The following is a 24,548-nucleotide window of genomic DNA, read 5'->3' as shown; positions in this document are numbered from 1 at the left end:
CCTGATCCCCTCGAAGAGACTCTCCTTTTTGCCCATTGGCACCAGCGTGGGCAGGTACTTTTGAGCACAAGGCTCCACTCTTCGTAGGGCTTGGACTTCCTTTTAGTTAGGTGCCCCTGAAGGCGGACTGGGTCTAATTATTATTCGCACTGCCTGTTTTCCTCCCCATCTAGGTGGTCTACACATTTCGTGCGTCTACCTCGTTAGACTTGTTTGTATTTGTATATATATTGTATTGGTTTGGTATGTGTTGGTTTACTTGAGTTTTATTGTGATTTCTCGCTACGGTCACTGATACAAAGGCCTTGTAATAAATGTGTATATATTTTTAATATAACACCTGCTTAGAGTAATTTGTAAGTGCCCTTGCTTTGTGTGCTCATTGCAGGCTTTGTCCCCCTAATCCCTCTTGAGACCTAGTCTTGACCGCCGCAATCGCTACCCTGATTGGTCTGGCTCGTCCAGAGGTTACCCTGTTCCAAGAAACTAGGCTGGCCTTCTGAACCTCTGCCCCACCAGGACAGAGTTCAGAAATCCGTCTTAACAATGGTGACTACAGCCCGGGGGCATATTCTAACTTATTGGCGCTCCACATAGCTGGGGAGCACCTTGAAGGTATTTTAGCCCTCCTGTGGGCTTAATTTAAAAATAAAGGACACCCCCCTTACAGTTGGCCAACCAGCACTCTCTGGGCCACACCTGGCCCAGTTGGAGTGAGTATTGTAGGCCCCCCCCACGCTGGCTCTGAGTGCTGGGCTGCGTCTGACATATGCAGCCAAGCTCATATAAAGACTTTGGGGGTCCCCCATACTGTTGCTGCCCGTCAATGCTGCTGCCTGCTGCTGCCATCATCTGCCCCAAATGTCTTCACAGAGGAGCCCTGGAAAAGAAGATCAAGAGAGCAGCAGCGAGAGACCTTGAGACAGCCCTGGCGAGGTTGTCTTGCAAGTAAGGTCTTCTTAAATAGTGTTTTAATGCAATGCACTGTATAGACTTTGTATATATTTTCAAAGACACATTCTTAAAGGGCTCTTTTTATATTTGTGTGTTTTATTTTTAGTAGCGCAGCTGCTGGGTTTAGTGTAATCTGTATTTAATGTCTTGTGCTCTGCCCCTTTAACTCACAAAACCATGCCTGTGTACTGGAAAATTATATAAGAAAGCGTTTAACTAAAAAAGACCCATACAGCAGCAATCGTTTTGTCTGCCTCTCCTTTCATTCTCCAGTTACTCCAACCTCGTGTTTTCTCCTTAGGGGTATTTGGGGAACCTACCTGCCATAACCTTTTGATCTTCCCTAGCCTTACCTTCTGCCTAGAGAAGTAGACCTGGGTGATCTTGAACCCAGGAGAGGGGGTGGTTTGGAGACAGGTAAGAGGCAAGTCAAGTTATAAGTGAAGGGTTAAGTTATATATTGTGTGCCCGCCTACACGCGTCTTCCTATAAGGTGCGTTGCAAGATCACCACGCTAAATATTTTCCCTTCACCAATCCCTTCCCTTGATAGGTTTTGTATTTTGCCACATAGAAAGACGTCATAGATAACGCATATTGAGGTACAAGACCTCCATGTAATCAAACTTGGTTGCGAGTGGTGTGCAAGCATGAGTCCGATGTCTGCCAGTTGACCCTGCTTTAAACTGAGAATAAAGCTGTACTTTCCCATACTTTGAGTCTGTCAGATTATTTGGTCTAAGATCTATTAGTGTAATTCCATCTACCACAAAAGAAGCTTCAAGGTGCTACAACACATTTGGTAGCAGTGCGGATGGTTAAAGTCTAGTCGACCTAGGCCATATCCAGACCCCCTGGATGCTCGGCTACTCCTGCAATTAGTCAGACAGCTGCATAGTTTCCTGTGAAGATCGCGCGCAGAGCCACATGTGAAGATTTGGTTGGCAGGTCCCTCTGACGAAATTCCTGTCCGGTACCCGCACACGCCCCGTGGATGAAAGGAGAACTGGTCGGGTGAGGGAGAGTCAATGCCGGAGGACTTGAACTGAGTCACGGATGCAAGTAGAACAAAAAGTAGCAAACATGGGGAGGGGTTGTGTTGTAAATAAAACGTGTAAAAAGTAACAGGATTTTTTGGGGCGATTACAAAGAGAAATAGATGCCTCGATTCCTGATCCAGAGGGGGCAGAAAGGTACGCGCTAAGTTATTAAAGATTCCTGAGGCAAGGTCTGCAGAAGAGTGCATATAATCTCCAAATTGGAGTGAAACAATAGTGGGATACATTTACTAAAGATAGTAAAAAAGGCATACGCAGTGAAAAAGAAAGGGCACATCTGTGCAGTTATAAAATTGTCAATATAAATCTTGTGTGTCTAGAGTGATGAATATAAAATGCTAGTAAAAAACTAGAGATTTGTGAACATTTTGACCAAGGGATTGACGTCAATCAGTAAGGGAAAAATTAAAGGTAAGTAATATATTAAAGAAGAGACTCTTAATATACTAATATAAGAACGAGATAATAAAAATGTATATGAAGTGTAAACGAAGGACCGAACAAAATATAATTGAATAGATTTTTAAAATAAAGTGAGCTGTTAAAATATATCCCGATTGGGATTATAAATCATGATTAATGGTGTCTGCGACAATTGATCGGTGTGGTATATTTAATAAAATAAAGAATCGAATAAAACAACGTATAGACGATCAAAACCGATCTGTCATCATGGGGTATACACCTCTTTTACATTTATGTATGACATTACAGAGATACACGGATAAAAATATCATTCGGAATGGGTCCAAGGCACAACCAATAAGACACTCATGCTGTGGTCTCAGGAGCGTTCGCTGTCAAAAGATCTATTGGGGCATATGATGACATTTGCATGCCACATAGAAGGGAAAAAGCTGCAGAAAAGACTAGCCATTTTATAACTTTGGAAAAATGTACCAAAGTGAGAAAAGATCCAGCTTATTGGGAGTGGATGCTCAATCAGCATAAAGGGGAGGTTAAAACGCCTTCGGCTCCCCTTTCCCCTTCTGAAAGGAAGAGGGAAGATCCAAAACAGAAGGGATTTTATTCTTTGAAGGAATTAAAAGCAGCGGCAGGGTATGTTAATCCAATTTAAGCGCCACCCACTTACAGCAGCGAAAATGATGCGGAAGAGAGTAAGAACAGAGAATGCAATGATAGATTAGCATGCAATGAAAAGTAAATGTGTAATGAGGAAGAACAGACAAGATAGACGAATAGAGATAGAGGAAGAAGCAGGGAAACAAAGAAATAAAAGAAAGTTAATGAAATTACGATAGTACAGAATGGAGGACAAATATTGCTTAAGCTAGACGATAAGGGCATTGAGGGGGTTTGATGGAGAGGAAGAAGACCGGGATAGGAAAGAAGGAAGAAGAAAGCATACAAAGAAGAGAGGGACAAAGTGCAAGCGAAGGGAAGACCGAAGTAACTTGAGGCAAGAAAAGAGAAGGTGGTGCTAGAAGAGAAGAAACAGGGAGCGATAGAAGCCCAAAGAATGAAATTACATAGGTTGTAAGGAAGGCGAGAGGAAGAGGAATTAAGGGAGATGAGGAGAAGAGAAGAAGAAATGAATAAGAGTAAGGGATTAAAAGATGAAGAAATAGAATATTTATGCCATAGGAGCAGAGTGCCGATTGATACACAAGAACGATTGGAGGAGGAGAGAGGGTCACAACAGCCCCGTATGGAGCTGCAAGTAATCCCCGATCAGCGTGGGCTGGTGGGCAGGATACAGAAGATGGAGCAAAGGCTTAGGAAGCTACACATGCAAATGAGGGACTGAGGAAGCTACGCAGCCCAAGATAATATAGAAGGATCCTAGACCTTGAAGACGTGGCAGGAGAAAATTGTCACACAAGGTGGGGCATAATGATGTCAGACTAAGAAAGGGTGGAGAACGAAAGGGTGCAAAGAGAAGGCGCATGAGGGTTTTCAAAAGAATCAAGTGTAGAAAAAGGGATAAAGTGGTCAGATTTGGAGGACCTAAAAGGAGGACTCCAGAATCAACACCCCATGTTGAGAGACCACAAGCACGATCGTGCAGTAAAGCGGATATATCTCTGCAATATGTAAGCAGGTTAAGATCATTACCAGGAAGGAAACAAATGGGTGAGGCTACTTCTGCTGTAAAGACCAGTAGCATAGGTAAATCAGATCATGATTTTTGCAATTCCCATTATTAGAGAAGAGGGGGGGGACAACCATCATACATATAATGGCCACAGATGGATAAAGATTGTAAATTGCTGAGTTAAACCTCCGGTGAGGGAAAATGGATTTATGAATTAGAAAGGATGACATCAGGAAAGACGTTAGCTATAGGTGACATAAAAGGGCTGCTAGCAGCTATTCTAGGGGAGAGCTGACAACATTTGTAAGCAAGCAGGATACGCAGGTTTGACTGTGCGAAACAGCACACGATGGAGCACCATTTAATAATTGCAGAGCAGACGTATGGCGAGCGATCACAGTGCAATATCACAATAAATCCGATATGGGTGCGATTATGAATAGGAAAATGGGAGAGGATGAAGATCCTGTTGCCTTTATTCAAGACATGCAGGTCAGATGGCGGCAGGAGACGTTTGAACTGTAGGATAAAATGGTAGCATTATTTCGCCACATTGTGTGTCAGGGGCTGCCTGAGCCAGTGCAATGGCAATCGAAAAAACAGGTGGGAATGGAAGCAAAGCTATGGCCAGAAATACAATTGACAATTGTGCATCACTGCTGATTAATGCAGGAGAAAAATAAAAAAGAGAATAGAAAGCAGGAGGAAGCAAAGTTAGTTCCAATTTTCTTTTCCAAACTAGCCATTGAGGGAGCGGTATTGACAAGTAATGAAGGGGGGCAGGTGTGACAGAGGAGATCCAGTCAGGGCATCAAAATAACACTGGATATCGCACAGATCAGAGCGGGTACAATTATTGGCCAAGATGAAGAGGGAATGGGTCTAGAGGAGAAGAACGAAATGGATTTCAAAACTCTCAAGGAAGAGGAGGATTTAATGGTGGACAGCTACAACAATGTTGGAATTGTACGAGAATGGGACATATAGCTAGGACATGCAGAAGCAGAGGAGGCATGCAACAGAATTGGCAAGCTCCAAGAGAGGGAGGATGTGTTATGCTCCACAATATAATGCAGAATCTGAAGAATATTATGCCCAAGATCACATGAATGCTCAGGCATGTGCGCTGCGATCCCCACAAATGCAGCCAGCACTGTTGCAAATGCAAAAGCTGCAAGGGCAACCACAGCAGGAACCCATGCAAATACAACAGGCACAACCGCAGCAGGCTATGGTACCACAATGGAACATGACTTCAGGAACACAGGCACCTGCACCCAAAATAGGGAGAAACAGTGATAGAAGGAAAACCTTTCACAGGTACGTGGATGAATTTATATCAACAATAGGACAGCCCACAGTACTAAACACATCAAGTCATTCTATCAGTGACACCAGACATCCAAGAGGGACCAAGGGTCAAGGTGACAATAGGAGGCAAGACATTTTCATTTTTAGTAGGCACTTGTTCCTGTGTCCATGAGGAAAAATACGCAATGTCAGGAATTGCCATGAATGCTCAAGGGTTCGCTGGGGTGACCAATTAAGTTCCTTTTACAGACAAATTACCAATGTCCCTAGGAGAACATGATAAGTCAATGCCATTATATTGTAGGCAGACGCCAGTCAGTATATTGGGACGTGACTTGATGACAATGCTTAACACATGACAATATCTTTCACTGAAGAAGGAATAGTGTGTTCTACTCCAGGGATAGACTATATAAATGTGGGAGAGTTTATATTGGCCTTTACAGGCAATAAAGCACTACGAGGAATGTCTTGAGATTCAGAAGTATTTTTGTATGGTGTGTCTATTTTATTGTCATGGTTACCCAGGTTGGCAGGTAAAATAGTGAGAATACCGGATTCGGTTTTGCTCAGGCCAGAAATCCCTATGGACGATGAGGAAGGGCGATCATTGCCTTAGAATTAGAAGCAGCAGTGGTCAGAGAAGAAAGTGATGCTTCATGGGACAGATGATGAAGGAAGAGGATGGAGAACAGTGGTAGCCCTAAGTGAAGGATACAGGTTAAAAGATTAGACAAACTGTTTAGAGATGAATATTCCGATGATGAACTAGTGTTTTTTTTTTATAAGTATCACTTATTGGATTAAAGTAAAGAATATAGAAATACCGCAGAGAATGGCACTGGTAAATAGAAGACTGCCATTTTCTTCAGGAAGACTTCGAAAATGTGCTAGAGAGTTTGTGGACCAAGAGCCCATATGATGTGGGTTTATTAAAAGGGATAGGTGCAGTTAAAATTAAATCAAAACCAGGAGCTCTTTTACCATGAGCAAAGCAATACCCCATGTCTAGAAATGAGGATTAAGGTAGATTTGATACCATTTCCGCTTTAATGAAGCAAGGCATATTTGGTGCCATCAGAATTATCATGTAGCACGACTGTGTATCCTGTGAATAAATCAAAAGGAGTGCGCGGGTCGTGGAGATTTATCCAGGACCTTTGGCCCCTAAATAATATAGTCGAAGCAGAGTTTCCTTTAGTTCCAAATACTGCGATGATACTGTGTAACATCCCATCCACAGCCATATATTTCAGTCGTCAATTTAAAGAATGCATTATTTTCAAATCCCCTTCATTAAGACTCAAGATTTGACTTCCTATTCTTATAGAACGATCCGCCTGAAACATACTTGTTTGCTGCAAGGGTACTGTGAGTCCCCTTCCATTTTTAACAGAGTCCTCCAAATGGACTTGAGTAATGTCCAACTTGAAACTGCAATAATTCAGCACACGGATGACATTTTGGTGTCTAGTGAGGCAGAAGAAAGGTGCAAAGAAGACCCAGTTAAACATATGACTATACTCTCAGAGAAAGGATACAAGGCAGATCAGTAGAAATTACAATATTGTCAGGAAGAGGTCTTGTATATAGGACAGTTGATCCCTCACAAAGGGAGAACATGGACACCTGAAATAGCAGAAGCAATCATGAAAACTTTAGCACCTAAAACAGTGAGGGAAATGCAACAGTTTGTAGTCCTATGCAATTATTGCAGGGCCTGCATTTTCGATTATAGCGCATACATTCGACAACTTTTAAAAAGGACTTCAAGAAGCACAGGTAGACAAACGCACAGTAACATGGACAGATGAGATGACTGAAGGGTTTGAAGAATTGAAAAAAAAAGCAATCCATACATCCCCCGTTTTGGGGATCGCAGATTACAGCGAGGAGTTTTATTTATTCTCCCATTCAAACGGAGAAATCATGACAGCACTTCTTACGCAGACGACATTAGGACATGGACATAAACCATTGGCATATTATATTGTGATTTTAGACACAGTAATGAAGGGACACTATCCCTATGAGCAATATTTAGCTGCTGCTGCTTTTGCAATTGAAAAAGCTTCAAGTATAACGGAGTGTTCAGTAACGTTATTTGTACAACATGCATTATTTGCAATTTTAGAACAACCCAAAAGTACATTGACCACTCAAAGAGCATCAGGGTACGAGGTGATTATTTCCAACCCTGAAATTAAAATTGTTAGATGCATGATAGTGAATACAGCAACGTTTATAGCAGAACCAGTAGGAGAGGATGACTATGTACATGATTAGACAACATATTGAGAATTATAATGAAATCCCCAAAGTTAGAGAAAATGCCATCGGGGCAGGTTTTTATTAACGATTCTTCAAAAATTGACCAGAGGACTGGGCAAAGGCATACAGGATCTGCAGTAGTGGAACTAAATAGAGAATGTGAATTTGAGGTTTTAAAACGCATGAGGTTTTCCGCAAATTATTCATCACAGGCTGCAGAATTAGTGGGGCTCATCGAAGTGCTGCAGTGCTTTGAGGATGAAGTGACAGTGTACTCGGACTCCGCATATGTGACGACAACTGTGCATGCAGGTCTGTTAAATTGGAAAAGGAGACGCTTCCTCTGCACAGGCAGCACTCCAGTGCAATATGAAGCCCTCTTGGATAGGCTTATAGAAGCATTAAGTCTCCTATTGACCCAAGCAGTCGTAAAATGCTCAGTGCATTCTAAACAAGCAGATTTAATTTCCTGTGGAAACGAAGCCGCAGGCATCGAGGTAAAAAAAGTATTCTTCCATCCGCCCATATCTAGTTTAGAGAAAGAAGATATTAAACAAATGACAGGACGATGCATGTTGGTAAAGGAGGGCTTTAACATGCTGTGTATTGTTCAGTTAATTGAAATACAAGGTCGAGCTCCACAAAAAGAACAAGATTTATAGAGAAAGTGGGGGTGTTCTTTATCCCACACTGAGGCAATTTGGAGGCAAGATAGCACTGGAAAGTCAGTTATGCCTCCATTATTGAGAGTAGTGCTGGAGCAGCTTCACTACCCTTGACTTCCCACGCCCTCACCACCAGCATATTGGATCAGTCGAAAGAAAGCTATAGTTAGGGACCCCCCTGCATCGTTCCTATACTGCATAGAGTGTATGAGAGCCGTTATACACTCGGAGCTCGGAGCCAAACAGAATGTACCCTTGCACTGAAAGCGTGGGAGGATGTCACATGGAAGTAAGCTACATGGACGGATGTCACTTGCCAAGATATCAGAATGCATCAATGAATATTATGGACGGACATGAATGAGAAATCTGACGAGGATAAAGTGGTGGCATGAAGATATATGAACCTATGTTGAAACAATCTGAAAATATTAAGTGACAATGTAACTGAAGCACGGAGAGTAACATGAACCTAAAGTTGAAGTAATCAATTTCAAAGAAGATGAAGTAACTTACTGACTAATAACTGTAAATACGCAGTAACGCAGAAAGACAAAATATAGAAGCTTGCTATTGAGGAATATATAACGTGGCAAGGACGCCATATTAGGAAAATGGAGGACAGCTCACATAGAATTTAACCAAGCTAACTCAGAGAAAGGCCGAGGCTGTAAAAAAAAAAATCAGAAGATGTGGAAAAACAGCCAGTGAGCAGCCTTAACGATGATGTTGAGGGAAAAGAGCAAAGCACAAAGGGAGTAGATAAGTTCTGAATGTGGGACATTCTTCATAACTGAAGGAAGACGAAAACATCTGTGAGAGCCAAAATGCTGGTCAATCAAAAGTGTTGTAACGCTCACCTGATTCCCGTAGAGGCGCCGGTCTTGACTGGGCGTATACCGTATCTTCAAAGGTAATGTGTAACACACGGCTGGCTCTTTGGGCTGGACCTCTGTGCACTGTATGTCTGACTCGAAGGGTAAGATGTCTGCAGATAGAAAATATGGGATTAAGGAACTGGGTTATTGAATGTCTCTCTCTTCTCCCCTTTCTCTTCTCCTGTTGAACCCCAAAGGTTAACGCTCTCACCTTAGGTAAGTGAACGCCGTGCTCTCCATCTGCCTCGGGGCAGGGTGCTGTAACCAGTTTCTTCACTGGATAAGGGGAGCAGGCCTCTTGACTTCAGAGGACTGCTGTCCGTCGTTTACTGCACGAACGGTAAGTTTCGAGTAATTCTAATGTCTTTAAAGTCTTTAGTAATGATGTTTCTTGTTTTGCAGGGTTCCGGCGATGGCGGATGACGGGCTGAAGTGAGTTGAAGATGGAGCCCGTGTGATGAATAGAAGCGCCTGGAAGCACGTAAGTAAGCGCTTGTTGCCTGCTTCACGATGCGCTCTAACTGTCTTTTTATTTTGCAGGTACAAGTTCGGAGCGGCTGCAGGGTGCCGGAATACCCACTGGGTTAGATGTGGAAAGGAGTAATGGCACGTGAGTATTAAAGTTCCCCAATGTCTTTAAACGCACCTTGTTTTGTCTTTCAGATGCGGGATGCAGCGCCGAAGGCCTCCGTAGCGTGCAAGGAGTTGGTAAGCTTTTGTCTTTCAGATGCCGGAATGCAGTGTGAAGACCTCCGGAGCGCACGAAGAGTAGGTAAGCCTTTGTCTTTCAGATGCCGGAATGCAGCGCGAGGCGTTGGTGACAGCCGATGGACCAGGTAAGTGAAGAGCTGTCACTGAAGACCGTAATGCTAACCTGTTCTTTCTTGTCTTTATAGGTGTTGCTGAAGACTGGATTCAGGATGGTAAGCCTTTTTCCTTAGGCCCAGGATCAGATGCAGAAGACACGATGAGCGTTCTGCTGCAGAGGATGCAGAATAACGCAAAGCAAGATTCATCCTTCGGGTGTGGTTTAAATAGCCTCCTGTAGTGCTTAGGTGTCTCCTTCCACAGCCACGCCTAGGTAAGAAAAGAGTTCCTGCTTTCCAGAAGAGTTCCAGTGTTCTGAATCTAGGGAGTGGCTCCTGCCCCACCCAACAGGAAAAGTAGTTCCAAACAGAAGAGGATCAGAGGCTCAACTGGCAGGCAAGTAAGCAGCATGGTCTGCTGCAGGTAAGTCCACCCAAGCATTATGAGCCCGGCGCTTCCAGCGCTGGGACTGGGCATATTTATGAGCCTGGTGCCCTGGCGCCAGGACTGGGTCCAAAAGGTCCCAATTGGGACTGGTTGGCACTCGGAACCTGGGTTATGGATCTGCTTCCAAGGGAGTTGGGAAAACCCTGACCTTTTGGAAGCAGAGATCATGACAAGTGTATAAAGTTCATATGAGATAGAGTGAGCAAGTCTCAAGAAGCCAAGAGGAGCAACAGCACGTGCATAATTAAATAAAATAGCAAGGCTGAAATTGACAAATTCGTGGTCTTTTAACATGTGGTGGAGCGTGTAGAGCGGAGGAAGCGGATGAATTTATAGAACAGGATTACTGCATATTAGCGAATGACTAAGGGGCTGATGAGTGCATATTAATGTTGAATGCGGGGAAAGCACGAGTGCATTGAGCAGATTAGTGCGGGGAGCGGATGAGTTGAATGCGTGGAAAGCACGAGTGCATTGAGCGGATGAGTACCGGGAGCGGATGAGTACGAGGAACTGTTGAGTACCGGGAGCGGATGAGTACGAGGAACTGTTGAGCGCAGGCAGCGGATGAGTGAAGCGAGCGAATGAGTGCGGGAGCAAACTGAATGCGTAGAGCGGGTGACTGCGGGGAGCGGGTGACTGCGGGGAGCGGGTGACTGCGGGGAGCGGGTGACTGCGGGGAGCGGGTGACTGCGAAATACAGGCACAGACAGGGTGCATGCGTGGGGCAGTCAGGAGTGCGCGGGGCGGACTGGAATGCATGAGTGCGTCGAGCAGACCTGAGTGTGTAGCGCTGTCAGGGACACATTGAACGTTCCAGGACAGTGAGCAGAAACAAGGTTAAGAACAAACGGAAGACTTTGGCTGATAGCCTGCCGATGAGAGATGGACTAATTGGGAAAATGGGTAGAAGTCTGACAGGATTCAAACATGTAGGTTTTGTTTCACGTGCATGCTTCTAAGGAGCCTAAATTCCGGGGTTAGGATAGAATGCCAACCAATCAGTGGGGTTGTGGGACAACCTAACATAAGATGTTGCAGGAGCCAATCCACTGATGCTTTGTCCTTTAAAATCAGTACTATATGTGTTTAGAGGTGATTCAAGGCGTGCCCTACAGACAAGGGGTAGCCAATGAAGCACTGATTCTTAAATGTTCTATAAGTAGATATGTTCCCTTCACCAAACCCTTCCCGTGATAGGTTTTGTATTTTGCCACATAGAATGACATCATAGATGACACATATTGAGGTACAAGACCTCCATGTAATTAAACTTGGTTGCGAGTGTGCAAGCATCAGTCCGATGTCTGCCAGTTGACCCTGCTGTATTAAACTGAGAATAAAGTTGTACTTTGCCTTTTGAGTCTGTCCAATTATTTGGTCCAAGATACATTAGTGTAATTCCATCTAGCAGAAAAGATGCTTCAAGTTGCTAGAGCAAAAATGCTTAAGTGGCTCCCAATCACGGATGGCCTAGATCTTGTGCTGGTGAGTATGTACTTTGTTCCCACCAAGCTCCTACATATGTTAAACACCTGAGCATTATCAAACTTGGTGCTTACATGCCATGGTCAGCTTATCTCTCAAGTGCCTACCACAATCTTTGGAGATGGCTCAAGTGTCCCTCTGATAAAGCGGTGTTGTCTAGGAAAGCAACAGATGTTCCCCAGTCCAGTGATGGCACATTTCACCCACCTCTGAAAACATTCAAGTACATTCCTTAACTCAAAAGGCACTGGCCTGAATTGGACCAGTTGAAATTGTGGAGTAGGCAGTTTTCTCCTTCCCTTTTATCAAAGGATTTTCACGCATAATAACTCTAATTAGACGGCGCCTTAAAAAGTGAGTTAATTCTTTTTGGTATTCAGAAGCAGATTAAGCCTTTCAGCTGTTAAAGGATCGCTTCACATCTGGGCAGATTCTTCTGCATCCTAATTCTTCTAAACCATTTTTTGCAATCCCGATGCCTTGGATTTGGCCATGGGAGCAGTACTGTCCTGGAGACATGAGGTAACGGGGCATCTTCATCCTGGTGCCTTTTTCTCAAAGAAATTCTCCCCGGTGGAAAAAAAGTACACCACAATGGACCGTGAACTTCTGGCAATCAAGGCAGCTTTTGTGGAATGGCGACACTACTTGGAGCAAGACACACAGTAGCTGTCTTGACGGATAATCGAAATCTGCTCCTTTTAAAATCTGCTAAAACCTACGCCAAGACAGCTCAGATGGTGGCTTTTCTTCACGGATTACGACTTTGTGATTACATTCAAGCCTGGAAGTTTGAACGGCAAGGCAGATGCTCTGTCCTGGCAGTTCCACAAAGGAGAATCAGAAACAGGCCAGGAAAATCAATCTCCGATTCCTCCCGAACGTTTTGTTTTGGAAGGAACATCACATGAAGTAGGGTTGCAAATTCAGAAAAGCATGACCAAGTTAGAAATGGAGGAGAGGAAACGTTTAGATCCAGCTGGAACACTGAAAGATGGTCTGCCGTTTTTGGATACCAAACTATTTCTTACCTGCCAAGCTCTGCGGGAGAGTCTCTTAAAGGAGTGTCATGAGTCCACGCTTACAGGCCATACAAGTTTTCTCAAGACTCTACAGTTGGTGGAGTACTATGCGTGTGGATACACAAATTTGTGAAGACATGTGAAATTTGCACAAGATCAAAGAGTCAAGTAGGGAATACATATGGATTGCTGGAACTTCTTCATATTCCTCCACTACCTTGGGATACTCTATCTTTGGAGTTTATCGTTGACCTTCCCAAGGATCAAGGCTGTTTCGACTGTTTTGGTGGTAGTCTATGTCCTCACCAAGGAGGGGTATTTTATTCCCATTTAAGGGGAAGTGACGGCTAAAAGTCTTGCACATTGTTTCGTTCAGGAGGTGATGCATTTGCATGGGCTGCCCAGTCAGGTTATTTCAGACAGAAGTGCGCAGTTTCTCTCTAAGTATTGGCAGTCTTTTTGTAAGGAGCTGGTGGTTGAAGTTAGGCCCTCCTCAGGATACCATCCAGAAACTAATGGGCAGGTGGAACCCGTGAATCAAGAATTGGAGAAATACTTAAGGTGTTACCTGTAGGCCGGAGATGGTTGGGTGGATATGATTTGGCTGGCCGAATTTGCATACAACAATTAAGCTAAGGATTAAACTTCTATGTCCCCATTCTTCTGTAGTAGAGTTTCATCTATGTTTTCTGAGGGAAGAGGTCAGGAGGGAGTCGGAGTCCAGCAGTGGAGGGGGCTAGGAGGTCAAACCTTGCCAGAGCAGTTGAAAGTTTACAAAAGAGTCAAGAAAACTACAAGTGATTTACTGATAGGAAGCGTACGCCCTGTCCAGTGTATAAGATGGGAGATTGGAGAGGTTATCTACTAAAGATCTGAGAATCAAAAGGCAAACAAATGTAGTCCCTGGTTTGTTGTCTCTTTTGAGGTTGAGACAGTGATTAATGCGGCAGCTGTTAGGTTGAAGTTACCCTTTAGCATGAAGGTGAATCACATGTTTCATGTGAGTTTATTAAAGCCATTGCAAGAAGGAACTAGACTGGGTCCCGATCCTCCTTCAATTCAGGTTGAGAATAATTCTGAGGAATATGAGGCAAAGGCTATTTTGGACTCTCGGAAACTGAGAGGAAGGCTTCAATACTTAATTGACTGGAAGGGTTTTGGTCCAGAGGAACGTTCTTGGGAGTCTGCAGTGGATATGCATGCTCCGCTACTGGTCGCTAGATTTCACAGGAGATTTCCAAGTAAGCCTGGACCTGGGACTGGGCCGTGGAGAGGGGGTACTGTCAGGTCCAGGCCCTGGGGCAGAAGGGTAAAAGTCTTACCGGTGTATGTTTTGGTCTTTTTATTATTATTGCTCAGTATTTATTCTGACCTTGGTTTAGGCCTTAACTCTTGTGCTCCAAGTAGGGAAGCTTCATCAAGCCAAGATGGAGAAAGATAACCAACATGCTGATTGACAACATTCTAAACTGCCTTTCATTAGTTTTACCCAAGTGGCAAGTCCTGTTTTATGAGCTCCCTTTAATTTAGGCCCTAGAAATCCCAGCAGGAGGTTTTGGCTGTTTTTACTTACTGTAATAATGATAGGAGAGCACTGAAGCTGTGAAGGTGAAAGCAGCTTCAGCAACAGAAGGCAGCAGCTAAGTTCTTATTTGTTCTTGCTAGCTTATTTGAGACATTTACATGAGTGAAATCAGCAGGAGTTCAGTTACCAAGGCTGTGTACTCATATGTGTCCAAGAGAAGTCGATGTTTAAATATAACTGTTTCCAGGCAGCGCGAGAGAGAGCAAATGTTGTGACATTGACTAGCGCGGCTCCAGTGCCATCTACAGGGTGTCCTCTGTTACTGCAAGCTAGCAGTAAAAAATATTTACTCTGTTTTCCAACTTTTGGCAACATTTTTCTATTTGAGAGGTTAGCGGGTTATTAGGAATGCAACCAGAAAATAGTATTTGTATATAGTTACTCTTATTAATCCTTGAAAACAAAAGCAGAGTTACAGAAATTGAAGAAGCAGAGGTATCCATAAGCATATGTGAGCAACTACTCTTGAAGGCTGACGGAAGCAAAGAAACCAATTTTTGGAAACCTTAACTTTTAGGAGTGATCTAGACACTGTTCAGAAACATTTTTCACAAGAAGTTACAACAAGAAGTTACAACTGCAAAATTCCTCTGATCTAGTAGAGGGAAATTCAGGTAAAATTAGTAAGCCACCAGGGAATGAACTATGGGGGAAAAGATATTTAGGATGCACCAGGAACTCTGCCCTCACCGCTCCAGGTAAGCCAGCGTTACCACCTGCCACCTGTTTCTGTGCCTGCCTATGCCCGACTCTACCCTCTGCCATACCCTATGCCCATCTTATACCAGGGAACTTTCGGCCAACATCACTGCACTACTCCCAGTTACCTACTGTCTCCAGCACTATGTGCGTCCGTGACACCCCAGGAAATAGTAACCAAAGTGCATAACCCATGTGTACCACAGGACTGCAAGGTGTTACCCCACTGCATTTTTGCCAAATTGTGCTATTTGAAGTTAGGTGTTACCCCAATGCATTTTTGCCAAATTGTGCTATTTGAAGTTAGGTGTTACCCCAATGCATTTTTGCCAAATTGTGCTATTTGAAGTTAGGTGTTACCCCACTGCATTTTTGCCAAATTGTGCTATTTGAAGCTAGGGGTTACCCCACTGCATTTTTGCCAAATTGTGCTATTTGAAGTTAGGTGTTACCCCTTTGCATATTTACTGCCTACCACCTACCACTATTCCCGCGCATATTCCGTCTACAAAGCCACCTTTTTCAGATAACACCCACTTTGCTACTCCCACTCTGCTCACATAACGCCAGCGCAGTACTGCAGAAAATGCTAACCATATTACTCATCTTCTGTGCAATGGCCACGCCCGCATCCCTAGACATTCCCATCCAGGATACCGACTCAGGAGCCCCCCCTCCCCAGCCATGTACTAGTCTCACCTACACAACTAGGTACTATCCTGACCCTTCCTACCTAAGATATCATTGCAAGTCAGGTCCTACAACTTTTGCCTCCCACCCTTGCACTACCACCCAAAGAAACAACAAACTTTGCGCCAGACTCTCTAAACTTTATGAGCCGCCCCGAAGATTCCTGTCTGATTCCAAATGCGCAGCCAAAAGTTCTACCAAAGGCACCACTATCCCCACAACCAAGTCCAAACCGATCATTCATACAAACTTCGGCAAAAACGGATGTACATTCTTACAAAGGAGCTCTCCTCAATACCAGATCACTGGTTGCACATGCCCTTGATATTGCAGACCTAATTATCAAAGACAAATTAGACTTTATTGCTCTAACTGAAACGTGGCTCCACAATGCAGCAGGCCCATCTCTAATGCTAGCCATCCCAGACGGCTACACTATATCTAGGCAGGACCGGGTAGGTAACCGGGGCGGTGGCATCGCCATCATATCGAAAGTAAGTTTAGCTCTCAGACTAGCCCCGACCCAAACCCTGCAATCGTGTGAATCGCTCACCGCCAAACTCCCCATAAACAATACCCAATCCCTCACTATCCACCTGATCTACAGACCACCAGGTCCACTTGGAACCTTCGAGGAAGATCTACATAACCTAATTTCTAACAATGCGAAAACCACTTCACAACTACTGCTACTAGGGGACCTTAATCTAGGGTTCAACGACCCAGCAGACATACATGCCTCTACCATAGCCAATACGATCTCATCACATGGACTCTCACAAAAAGTTAACCTACCCACCCATCTGAAGGGTAGAACCCTAGACTGGGTTGCTGATGCCAATTGCTCAGCGGTCATCTCCGCCACCACACCACTTCCTTGGACCGACCATTCGCTGGTCTCATTTAACCTATTGACCTCTAGATCACCTACCACAACTGTGTCACTGGCACCACCCTGCCTCACTAGAAATAAGAAAAATATCTCAATAGAAAAAATCATCCCAGCTATCCTTCCAACCCTAAACGCATTGCCAGACAATCTAGACCCCAACACACTAGTTCACGAATATAATAAAATCATGTTAACTACCATGGATAAAATTGCCCCACTCAAACTTCGCTCCAGTAAGCCTAAAACCCATTTAAACAAATGGTACACACCCGAACTCAAAGTCCTCCGTCTAAAAAAGCGCAAATGTGAGGCTGATTGGAAATTATGCCCCTCCAGTGAAAAGAAAGCCATCCTGGACACGATTTCTCGTCAATACAAAGCTGAAATTTGCTTAGCTAAACGGAATTCCTATAACATCCGCATTGCCAACTCCAACTCAAGTATGAAGGAGCTCTTTTCCATACTAAAGGAACTTGAGTCACCCATAGCCACACCCGACACCTGTACCAAGAACCAGACCTGGTGCACAGACATCCAACAAGCACTAGCAAATAAAATAAACACCTTACAAAATAAAATTCATCTAAAAAAAGATTCCCTAAACCTCTCTAACCCTCCCACTTCTCCGCCCAAAGTCTCACCAAGTATACACACTAACTCATTCACCTTCTCTAAAACCACCACCCTTGAGGTTGAGAAAATCATCCTCTCTCTTAAACCATCAAACTGTAAAGGCGATATCTGCCCTGCACACATAATAAAGGACGCAGCCAGAGACCTGTCACCCTTTATCTCCAAACTTATAAACGCCTCCTTCTCCTCAGGCAGTATCCCCTCCAACTTAAAACAATCTTGGGTACTCCCCCTCCTCAAAAAACAGACGCTCGATCCCCTCATCCCCACCAACTACCGACCCATCACAACTGTACCCTTCCTACTGAAAATCTTGGACAAAGTTGCCTATGTCCAGATTCAAAAATACCTAGAACTACATAAGCTACTAGGCGCCAGACAATCAGGTTTCCGCCCACTACACGGCACGGAAACAGCCCTCATCGATCTGAAAACCCAAATTGATGACCTGAGGGATAAGGGCAAGACAGCACTCCTCCTCTTACTTGACCTCTCGGCGGCTTTCGACCTCGTCGACCACAAGGTCCTCTGCAGACACCTTGACTCAGCTGCTCATTTCTCCCCAGAAGCTATCAAATGGATTGAATCCTTTCTGAGTGAGAGAACTATGAGAGTCTTCTCCCCTTCAGCAGCAGCAGACCCCTCTCCTATCACTTGCGGAGTCCCGCAGGGCTCTTGCGTCTCCCCCACCCTATATAACATCTTCACCAAACCCCTGTTCGACGATTTGGACCATCTGGGTGTCACCTACACTAATTATGCTGATGACACTCAGATTCTCCTCCCACTTTCAGGGGATCACAGTAAGGACAGTGAGTTGGTGAATAGGGTATATGTCATCATTCAGGCATGGATGGCATCTCATGGTCTATGCTTGAACGATGACAAGACAGAGCTCATCATCTTAGGTACCCCTGCTAATATCAATAAACTAGGCCTTGAATATGCTGATTTCAACATAGATGGTAATCTCGTCAGAGTATCCAGGGAAGTAAAAACCCTTGGCTTTTATCTGGATGCCACTATGTCATTCACTAAACAGGTTAACTCACTAGCATCTACCACTGCGTACACTTGCAAATTAATAAGGGCAGGTAGACCTTTCCTATCCAATGACAGCTGCCTGATCCTGGCAAGAGCACTCATACTATCTAGGCTTGATTATTGTAATGCCCTCTATAGCGGTGCCAACAAAGCCATTATCCACAGGCTCCAAATCCTACAAAACAATGCCTTGAGAGCTGCCCTCGGCATTAATAAGAGAGATCATATCTCAACCACTAGACGCCAACAGAAATGGCTCTCTACAGACAACAAAATCAAACTAAAGTTGGCCTCCCTAACCCATAAAGCCCTCAACAATGCCGCCCCCAGTTACCTGATGGACTGGGGTAAAGAGAAAGTCCTCCATCCGACTAACAAGAACTATCAATTCCAACCGTCTGATAATCCCCAGATTCAAACTCTCCACCATTGGTGGGAACAGCTTCCCGGTGGAAGCTGCCACGCTCTGGAACTCTCTGCCTCACAACCTAAGAGCTGACCAACCATACTCGCACTTTAGAAGACACCTCATCAGTCACCTTAACTCCAATAACCCTTGTATCTAGCTGCACTTTCCTACACCTATGTATAGATAGCGATACTCTTGTTCGTATCTCTGCCTTCGCCTCTAACAGCCCCGCACACTTCTGTACACTTACCTCCTGTATAGATATTGACTTTTAATGTTTGAAGACTTGTATACCTCTTATTCCTTATTAACTCTGTAATCCTGAATATTCCTTTAGGTTTACCCGCCTCTAACAGCCCTGTACATATCTGTATACTTACCCCTGCATAGATATTGACTCTGTATATATGAAGATTTGTATATTTTTTATTCCTGTAATTCTGATTATTTTTATGACTACCTCAAAGTGTACATTTCTGCAACATTGTAAGCCTCAAATTATCTTTTGCCTGCGCCCTGTTGCCCCTGGGTAAGGTGCGCTATACAAATAAATAAACAAACAAACATAAGCTAACCAGTAATTCTCTCTCGTCCCATGCAGATATCTTCCTGAGTCAAGGCCTGGAATCTGAACTGTTTGTTATTTTATCCACTTCCCCTTTCCCTTGGGGATGTTCCGGGCTCAGCCGTTTATAACTTGGGAGTGTGGGGTTCAGCAGCTCCTGAGGACATCTTGTGAAAACAGACCCGACACTCGGTAACGGCAATCTTGTCCAACTAGTCTTATCCATTTTATTTATCGTTTGGCAGCTTAAATGTTATTTTTTTTATTAAAGTGATAATATAAGATCTCATCTACATGCAACTAAAAAGAGAATTTCAATGTTCTTATAGTAGGACATCACAGGTATTAAAAGCAATCTATATTTGGCTGCAGTTTTTAAATGTATGAATAGACTTCATAATTCTGGCGTATCTGAAAAGAATTACTGTGTTCTGATGTGTCTTGATTTTGCCTCTATTATTTAATTTAACTAGGTCATTACATGATAATGATTGGCTATTCATAAATCATTTGTGACTAAAGTTGTAAGAGAACATGTATGTTGCATTAAGCCAAATGGTCTGAAAAATGAGCAATCCTCAAAGGACATAAAATTGAGCCCTCCCAAAATTGCTGCTTTAGTTTAACACATTATTTTAGATGGCCCCTTCAGAGTTACCAGTACTGATTGGTTCAGCTGCTGATGGACTGGCTGTGAACATGTACCAATGTTTACATTGAGCACTCATTTCAGGATCTTTATTAGATGCCAAAATGGTTCCATGTGACTGCGAGGAGCATATTCACAACCCCAGCACATAAGGGGAGCAATAAAAAGCATTATCTTAATTTTGAAGGAAAATCCTTTAGTAGAAATGTCAGATTTGGGAGAGAGAAAGTCATTGAATGTGCTTTCCTGCTGGGGATGGACAGGGTATGGCAAACAACAGCACATAAAAACCCACCCTGAACTGCATACGCCTCACCTGAAGGAGGTTGGTCCGGATCCTCTTGTCTGTACACTGCTTCGCTACCTCTTTTGCCAGGCGCGTGACCTCATCAGAGGCTTTAGCAATGTCCTTCGCACACTGAATAAGAGCCCTTTTGTTGCCGCTTACACCCCTGACCAGTCGGGACATCTCAGCCATCAGCAGAGCCATCCGTTTTGCGGCTGCAATGATATCATTACCCTGAAGTGAAAGATAAGTGTGATAAAAAAATTAATGCAAGGCTGAATTATACCACTACAAAAACACTGCAAGTATAACCACAGCCACAGGTTTCTGCAGAACCTGTAAATCTGGAACAAAAACAGAGAAATTACAGATATAAAACAGACAACGAGAAATTGAATGATGTCTCGGAAGTATCCAGTTGTGCTTCATCTGTGGTCTAAATCGTCTTCACTGAAAACTGAAATTATAAACACCTGTGTTTTCAGGCTGTTGGCGAGTGTTGAACTGGGTTGATGCTCAAGTGAATATTATCCTCTTTGAAAGCATTACATTTTAGGTCAATGAACCAGCCTTTTCACCCAAATCCGCAGGGCAGGCTTGTGTCTCAGTAGGCAATGGTATTTTCTCTTTCTACTAAGGTTATGCTTTTCCCATAGTCTGATCTCATTCCATCGTGGACACAGCAGACCAATTAGACCCGAGGGTTAGCAAGGGGCTTTGCATGTTAACAGGGTCTTTACTTACCACTAATCTTCATTGCACAGAATCCTACTAAACCAATCACAGGTCTTATTCTGGACTGGGGAGTCTGCATCTGTGGCATCCCTGCTTGATACAAGCAAAACCTTTCCTCACTCTGTGTATAAATAGAACTTGAAATTCCTGTTTTCTATAGCAGGTGCCACAAAGTGACTGTATAAAACTGCTATAAATAAATTCATTAAAAAAATGAACTCAGTAAACGTTAAGACCTTGCAGACATGAGACTTTCATGAGGAAGATTAGGAGTCCAAGTGAGGGCCATTTCCAGTCATTAGTCGATGTATTAACACCCAGTCCTCCTAGCTCGTCACAGTCATTACAATACACCAAAATAGGAAAGTAGGGAACAGTCTTTCACCATCACAACTCAAGAAACCACAAGTTCTAAATGGTCTGATGCTCAAAATTAGCCCTTAAACAGAAAACCAATATATTTAGAGACTGGCTATCAGATATACCCTGGGCATGAAATCTGTATAAAATAGACCTGTACATTTAAGCTGTTGAATTAGCGTATGAAGGGGCCCACCATATCAATGTTGCAAATATCAGCTAAACAACTGAGAAGCAAGGCACACGATGATGCTATTCGCTCATAAAAGTCCCTGAACACAAGGAGGTTATTTCACAAAAAGTTAATCTATTTTGATAAAACTGTCTGCCAAATCCATTAGCCAACGGCTGCCGAAGATCCCTGCTTGACCTTGCAGAATGCTCATAGTAGCCCTAATAATTCGATCTCAGATTGAAGCTGTTCTGGACTTTGCAATTAGTTGTGCTAAGGTGTTGGTGGTAAAGGGCAAAGTAACGTCTTCTACCAACCAATCAAAAAGGCATTTCGCAAAGATCTCGGATTGAGCTGTTTGAATGTGTAGGGTGGGCATTCTGGTTTTTGTCTTGTGGTAAAGAGATCTTAGGAGCTTACCGTTGCTGAAAAACAATATCTACAGGCTCTGTGTGGTACATTAATCTTGTTCCTATGTGGGTTGTCAGCTTAAGTCATCTGCCTTTTATTTTCGTACCCCAGCAAATCCTGCTTCGTGAGGGTTATACTGCAAAAATGCGCTCAATCCTATTGAACAGTAGACTCCCTCAAGAGGGTCACACATCTCGCTTCTGGATATACTTCCCTCTGGAATGCCCCTTGCCACAATACCTTTGTTGGTATTAAGACTTGTATGTCTGCTGCTGCTTGACTCTGTTGTAGACAGGTCAGTGGTCTAGTTTGTATCAATGCTACCGCTCCAAGTGGTCATTTTACTCATCTGCCAGTCCCCAACATGGAATTTCCTGGAAAAGGTAGATCTAAGTTCTACAGTGGCAAATCCAGCCTATCGGAAGAATGCCAGCTTAGGCAAACTCCTTGGACCTTCACCAAGGCTGCTTGATGTGCACGTTTCACTTAAGTACTTAATGAAGTTCTGAAATGGACTAAATATCTTGAACCTTTTGACTGCATCTAGAAATAACGTTGCACATTTCTTTCCTAAGGAAGATCTACTGCAATGGAGAAATATGGGAATAGAATTTGCAGAACATAAGATTACACCTGCAAAGTGCACATTTTCACCCAGTAGGGTTTGGTATGTCTCTGTAGGTCTCGAGGAGTAAGCACAACTATGAGTCCCAGACAGAAACCATCTTCCGATAGATCACACCTCCAAGGAGCACAAGAGTTGAGCGAGGAAAATGTTCAATATTGAGTGCCTTCTATTTTACAGGTGTGGCACGTTCAGAGATGCTGGTGTCAAAAGTACACTCACTAATGCAGCCAAGGAAAACACCCCTAGCCTAGAAGGCTGGTCCAGTTGTTGGCACTGAATCAATCCCTGCATTTTTTCTTCTAATGCAAAAACACGAGTATTGAAGTGAAGCTAATGGAGTGGGTGGTACTATGTGCAATGTGGCTCGAGTGAGACACACTGATGCAAATGTGCAGCGGATTATCCAATCCCAGCACAGGCAATGAGGGTCAGCTAACAAGAAATTAACTGCAGGACACGATTACTTAGAAACCAATGACTTGCAGCATAATTAAGAGCCAGGAAAATCTAAAGAATGTCCAAGCTGACGAAATCACTGGCTGTAAAAAAAATGGCAACCAAGTACCAAACGAAATGTCACGTCTGGGTGAGCATTTCTAACATGTATAGTCCTTTCAATTGAAAAGAGTTGAAAAAGCTTCCCCGCACCCCCGGCATGTTGTGGGGAGGTGGAAGGGAGATATGGGTGATGGAGGGCCAGGTATGTCGCAGGGCTTTCAAATAGCTTTCCCTTTAGGCTAGTGCAAACATTTTTCCAGTAACGTGGCTGGCCGGTATCGAAGTTTGTACTTCTATGGCCAGTCCTTTTCTTTCAATCGCTTGATTCCTCAAAAACCATTCACTGTAGCTATATGGAAAAGAAAAGGCCCACTATACCATGACTAACTTAGCGGCAATTCTTGCTGCAATAACGGCACAGCACATTACATTTAATGATGTAAAAAAAACCCACCAAAATTATTATTATAGAACATACCATCACGCAAAAAGAAACCAATGGTGAGATCATTTGGATGAACATATGTCGTCTTGCCCGGCTTGAGCAGGAGCACTGGCCTTCAGAAAACAGGAATTTCAAGGGTGGGTAAGGGTTCGAATTTATAAACAGATGAAAGGAATGAGGTAATCAATATTTGGTTTAAGTCTAAGCTAAGGGTTGTCCGTCTCCAGGATAATTAACTGCCTATCTAGTATAAGGACTCTGACGAGAAAGAGGAATGGTGTAATAAGGTGCAGCATTCTAAGGGACTCTAACTGTGGAGAGGTTTTCTAATAAGAACATTTGTAAAACAAGAATTCCTTCCGCAAGGTGGGACAAGCTACAGCGGTGGACAGAGGCTTACTCTAGGGAATGCTCTTTAGTAAGCAGGAGTGGCTGGTGAAAGGAAGGGAATATTCTGCATCACCCAACATTGAAATGAAAGCATATTTCTTCATTTCCCATGAACAGTCCATAGTAATGAAGGTTGGAAAGAATTCAGACACCAAAGTATACAGTCACTCTTAGTAAAACAATACACCACAACAAGAGGGAGGAGGTTAGTGCAGAGGATCTCAACGACCAGGATTTTCTTTCTGCAGGAGAACGTTTCACTATTCTGTAGGGGCACAATGGTGCAAAATGTACACATGGCCAGAGTCTGCACAACCTCTCTTCAGGGCGCTGGAGAATCTCCTAGGTTATGATCCAGTGCACTTCCCTGCATGTTCACCTAAACAGCAAGGTCATGGACCAGAACGACAAGCAACACCCATCCCCCCCCCGATCCCCCATGCAAAGAAACACATATCCATGTGATTAGGCCAGCAATTACACAAGGCACACGTGCTCACA

General features: G+C 43.6%; 1 protein-coding gene across 2 annotated transcripts in view; it reads right to left on the bottom strand.

The window, feature by feature from the left end:
• VCL (vinculin) overlaps positions 1-24,548 on the bottom strand; it is a 751,821-nt gene that overhangs the window by 26,185 nt on the left and 701,088 nt on the right. For both annotated transcript variants that reach the window (XM_069610959.1, XM_069610960.1), the window contains one exon: positions 20,439-20,642. In XM_069610959.1, coding sequence (XP_069467060.1) covers positions 20,439-20,642 — 204 coding nt within the window. The remainder of the gene's footprint in view (positions 1-20,438; positions 20,643-24,548) is intronic.

Source organism: Ambystoma mexicanum, chromosome 8, assembly GCF_040938575.1.
Source record: "Ambystoma mexicanum isolate Mex_15411 chromosome 8, UKY_AmexF1_1, whole genome shotgun sequence".
Taxonomy (NCBI): Eukaryota; Metazoa; Chordata; class Amphibia; order Caudata; family Ambystomatidae; genus Ambystoma; species Ambystoma mexicanum.
Note: the sequence above shows the minus strand (reverse complement) of the source record. Positions and strands in the feature narration are given on the sequence as shown.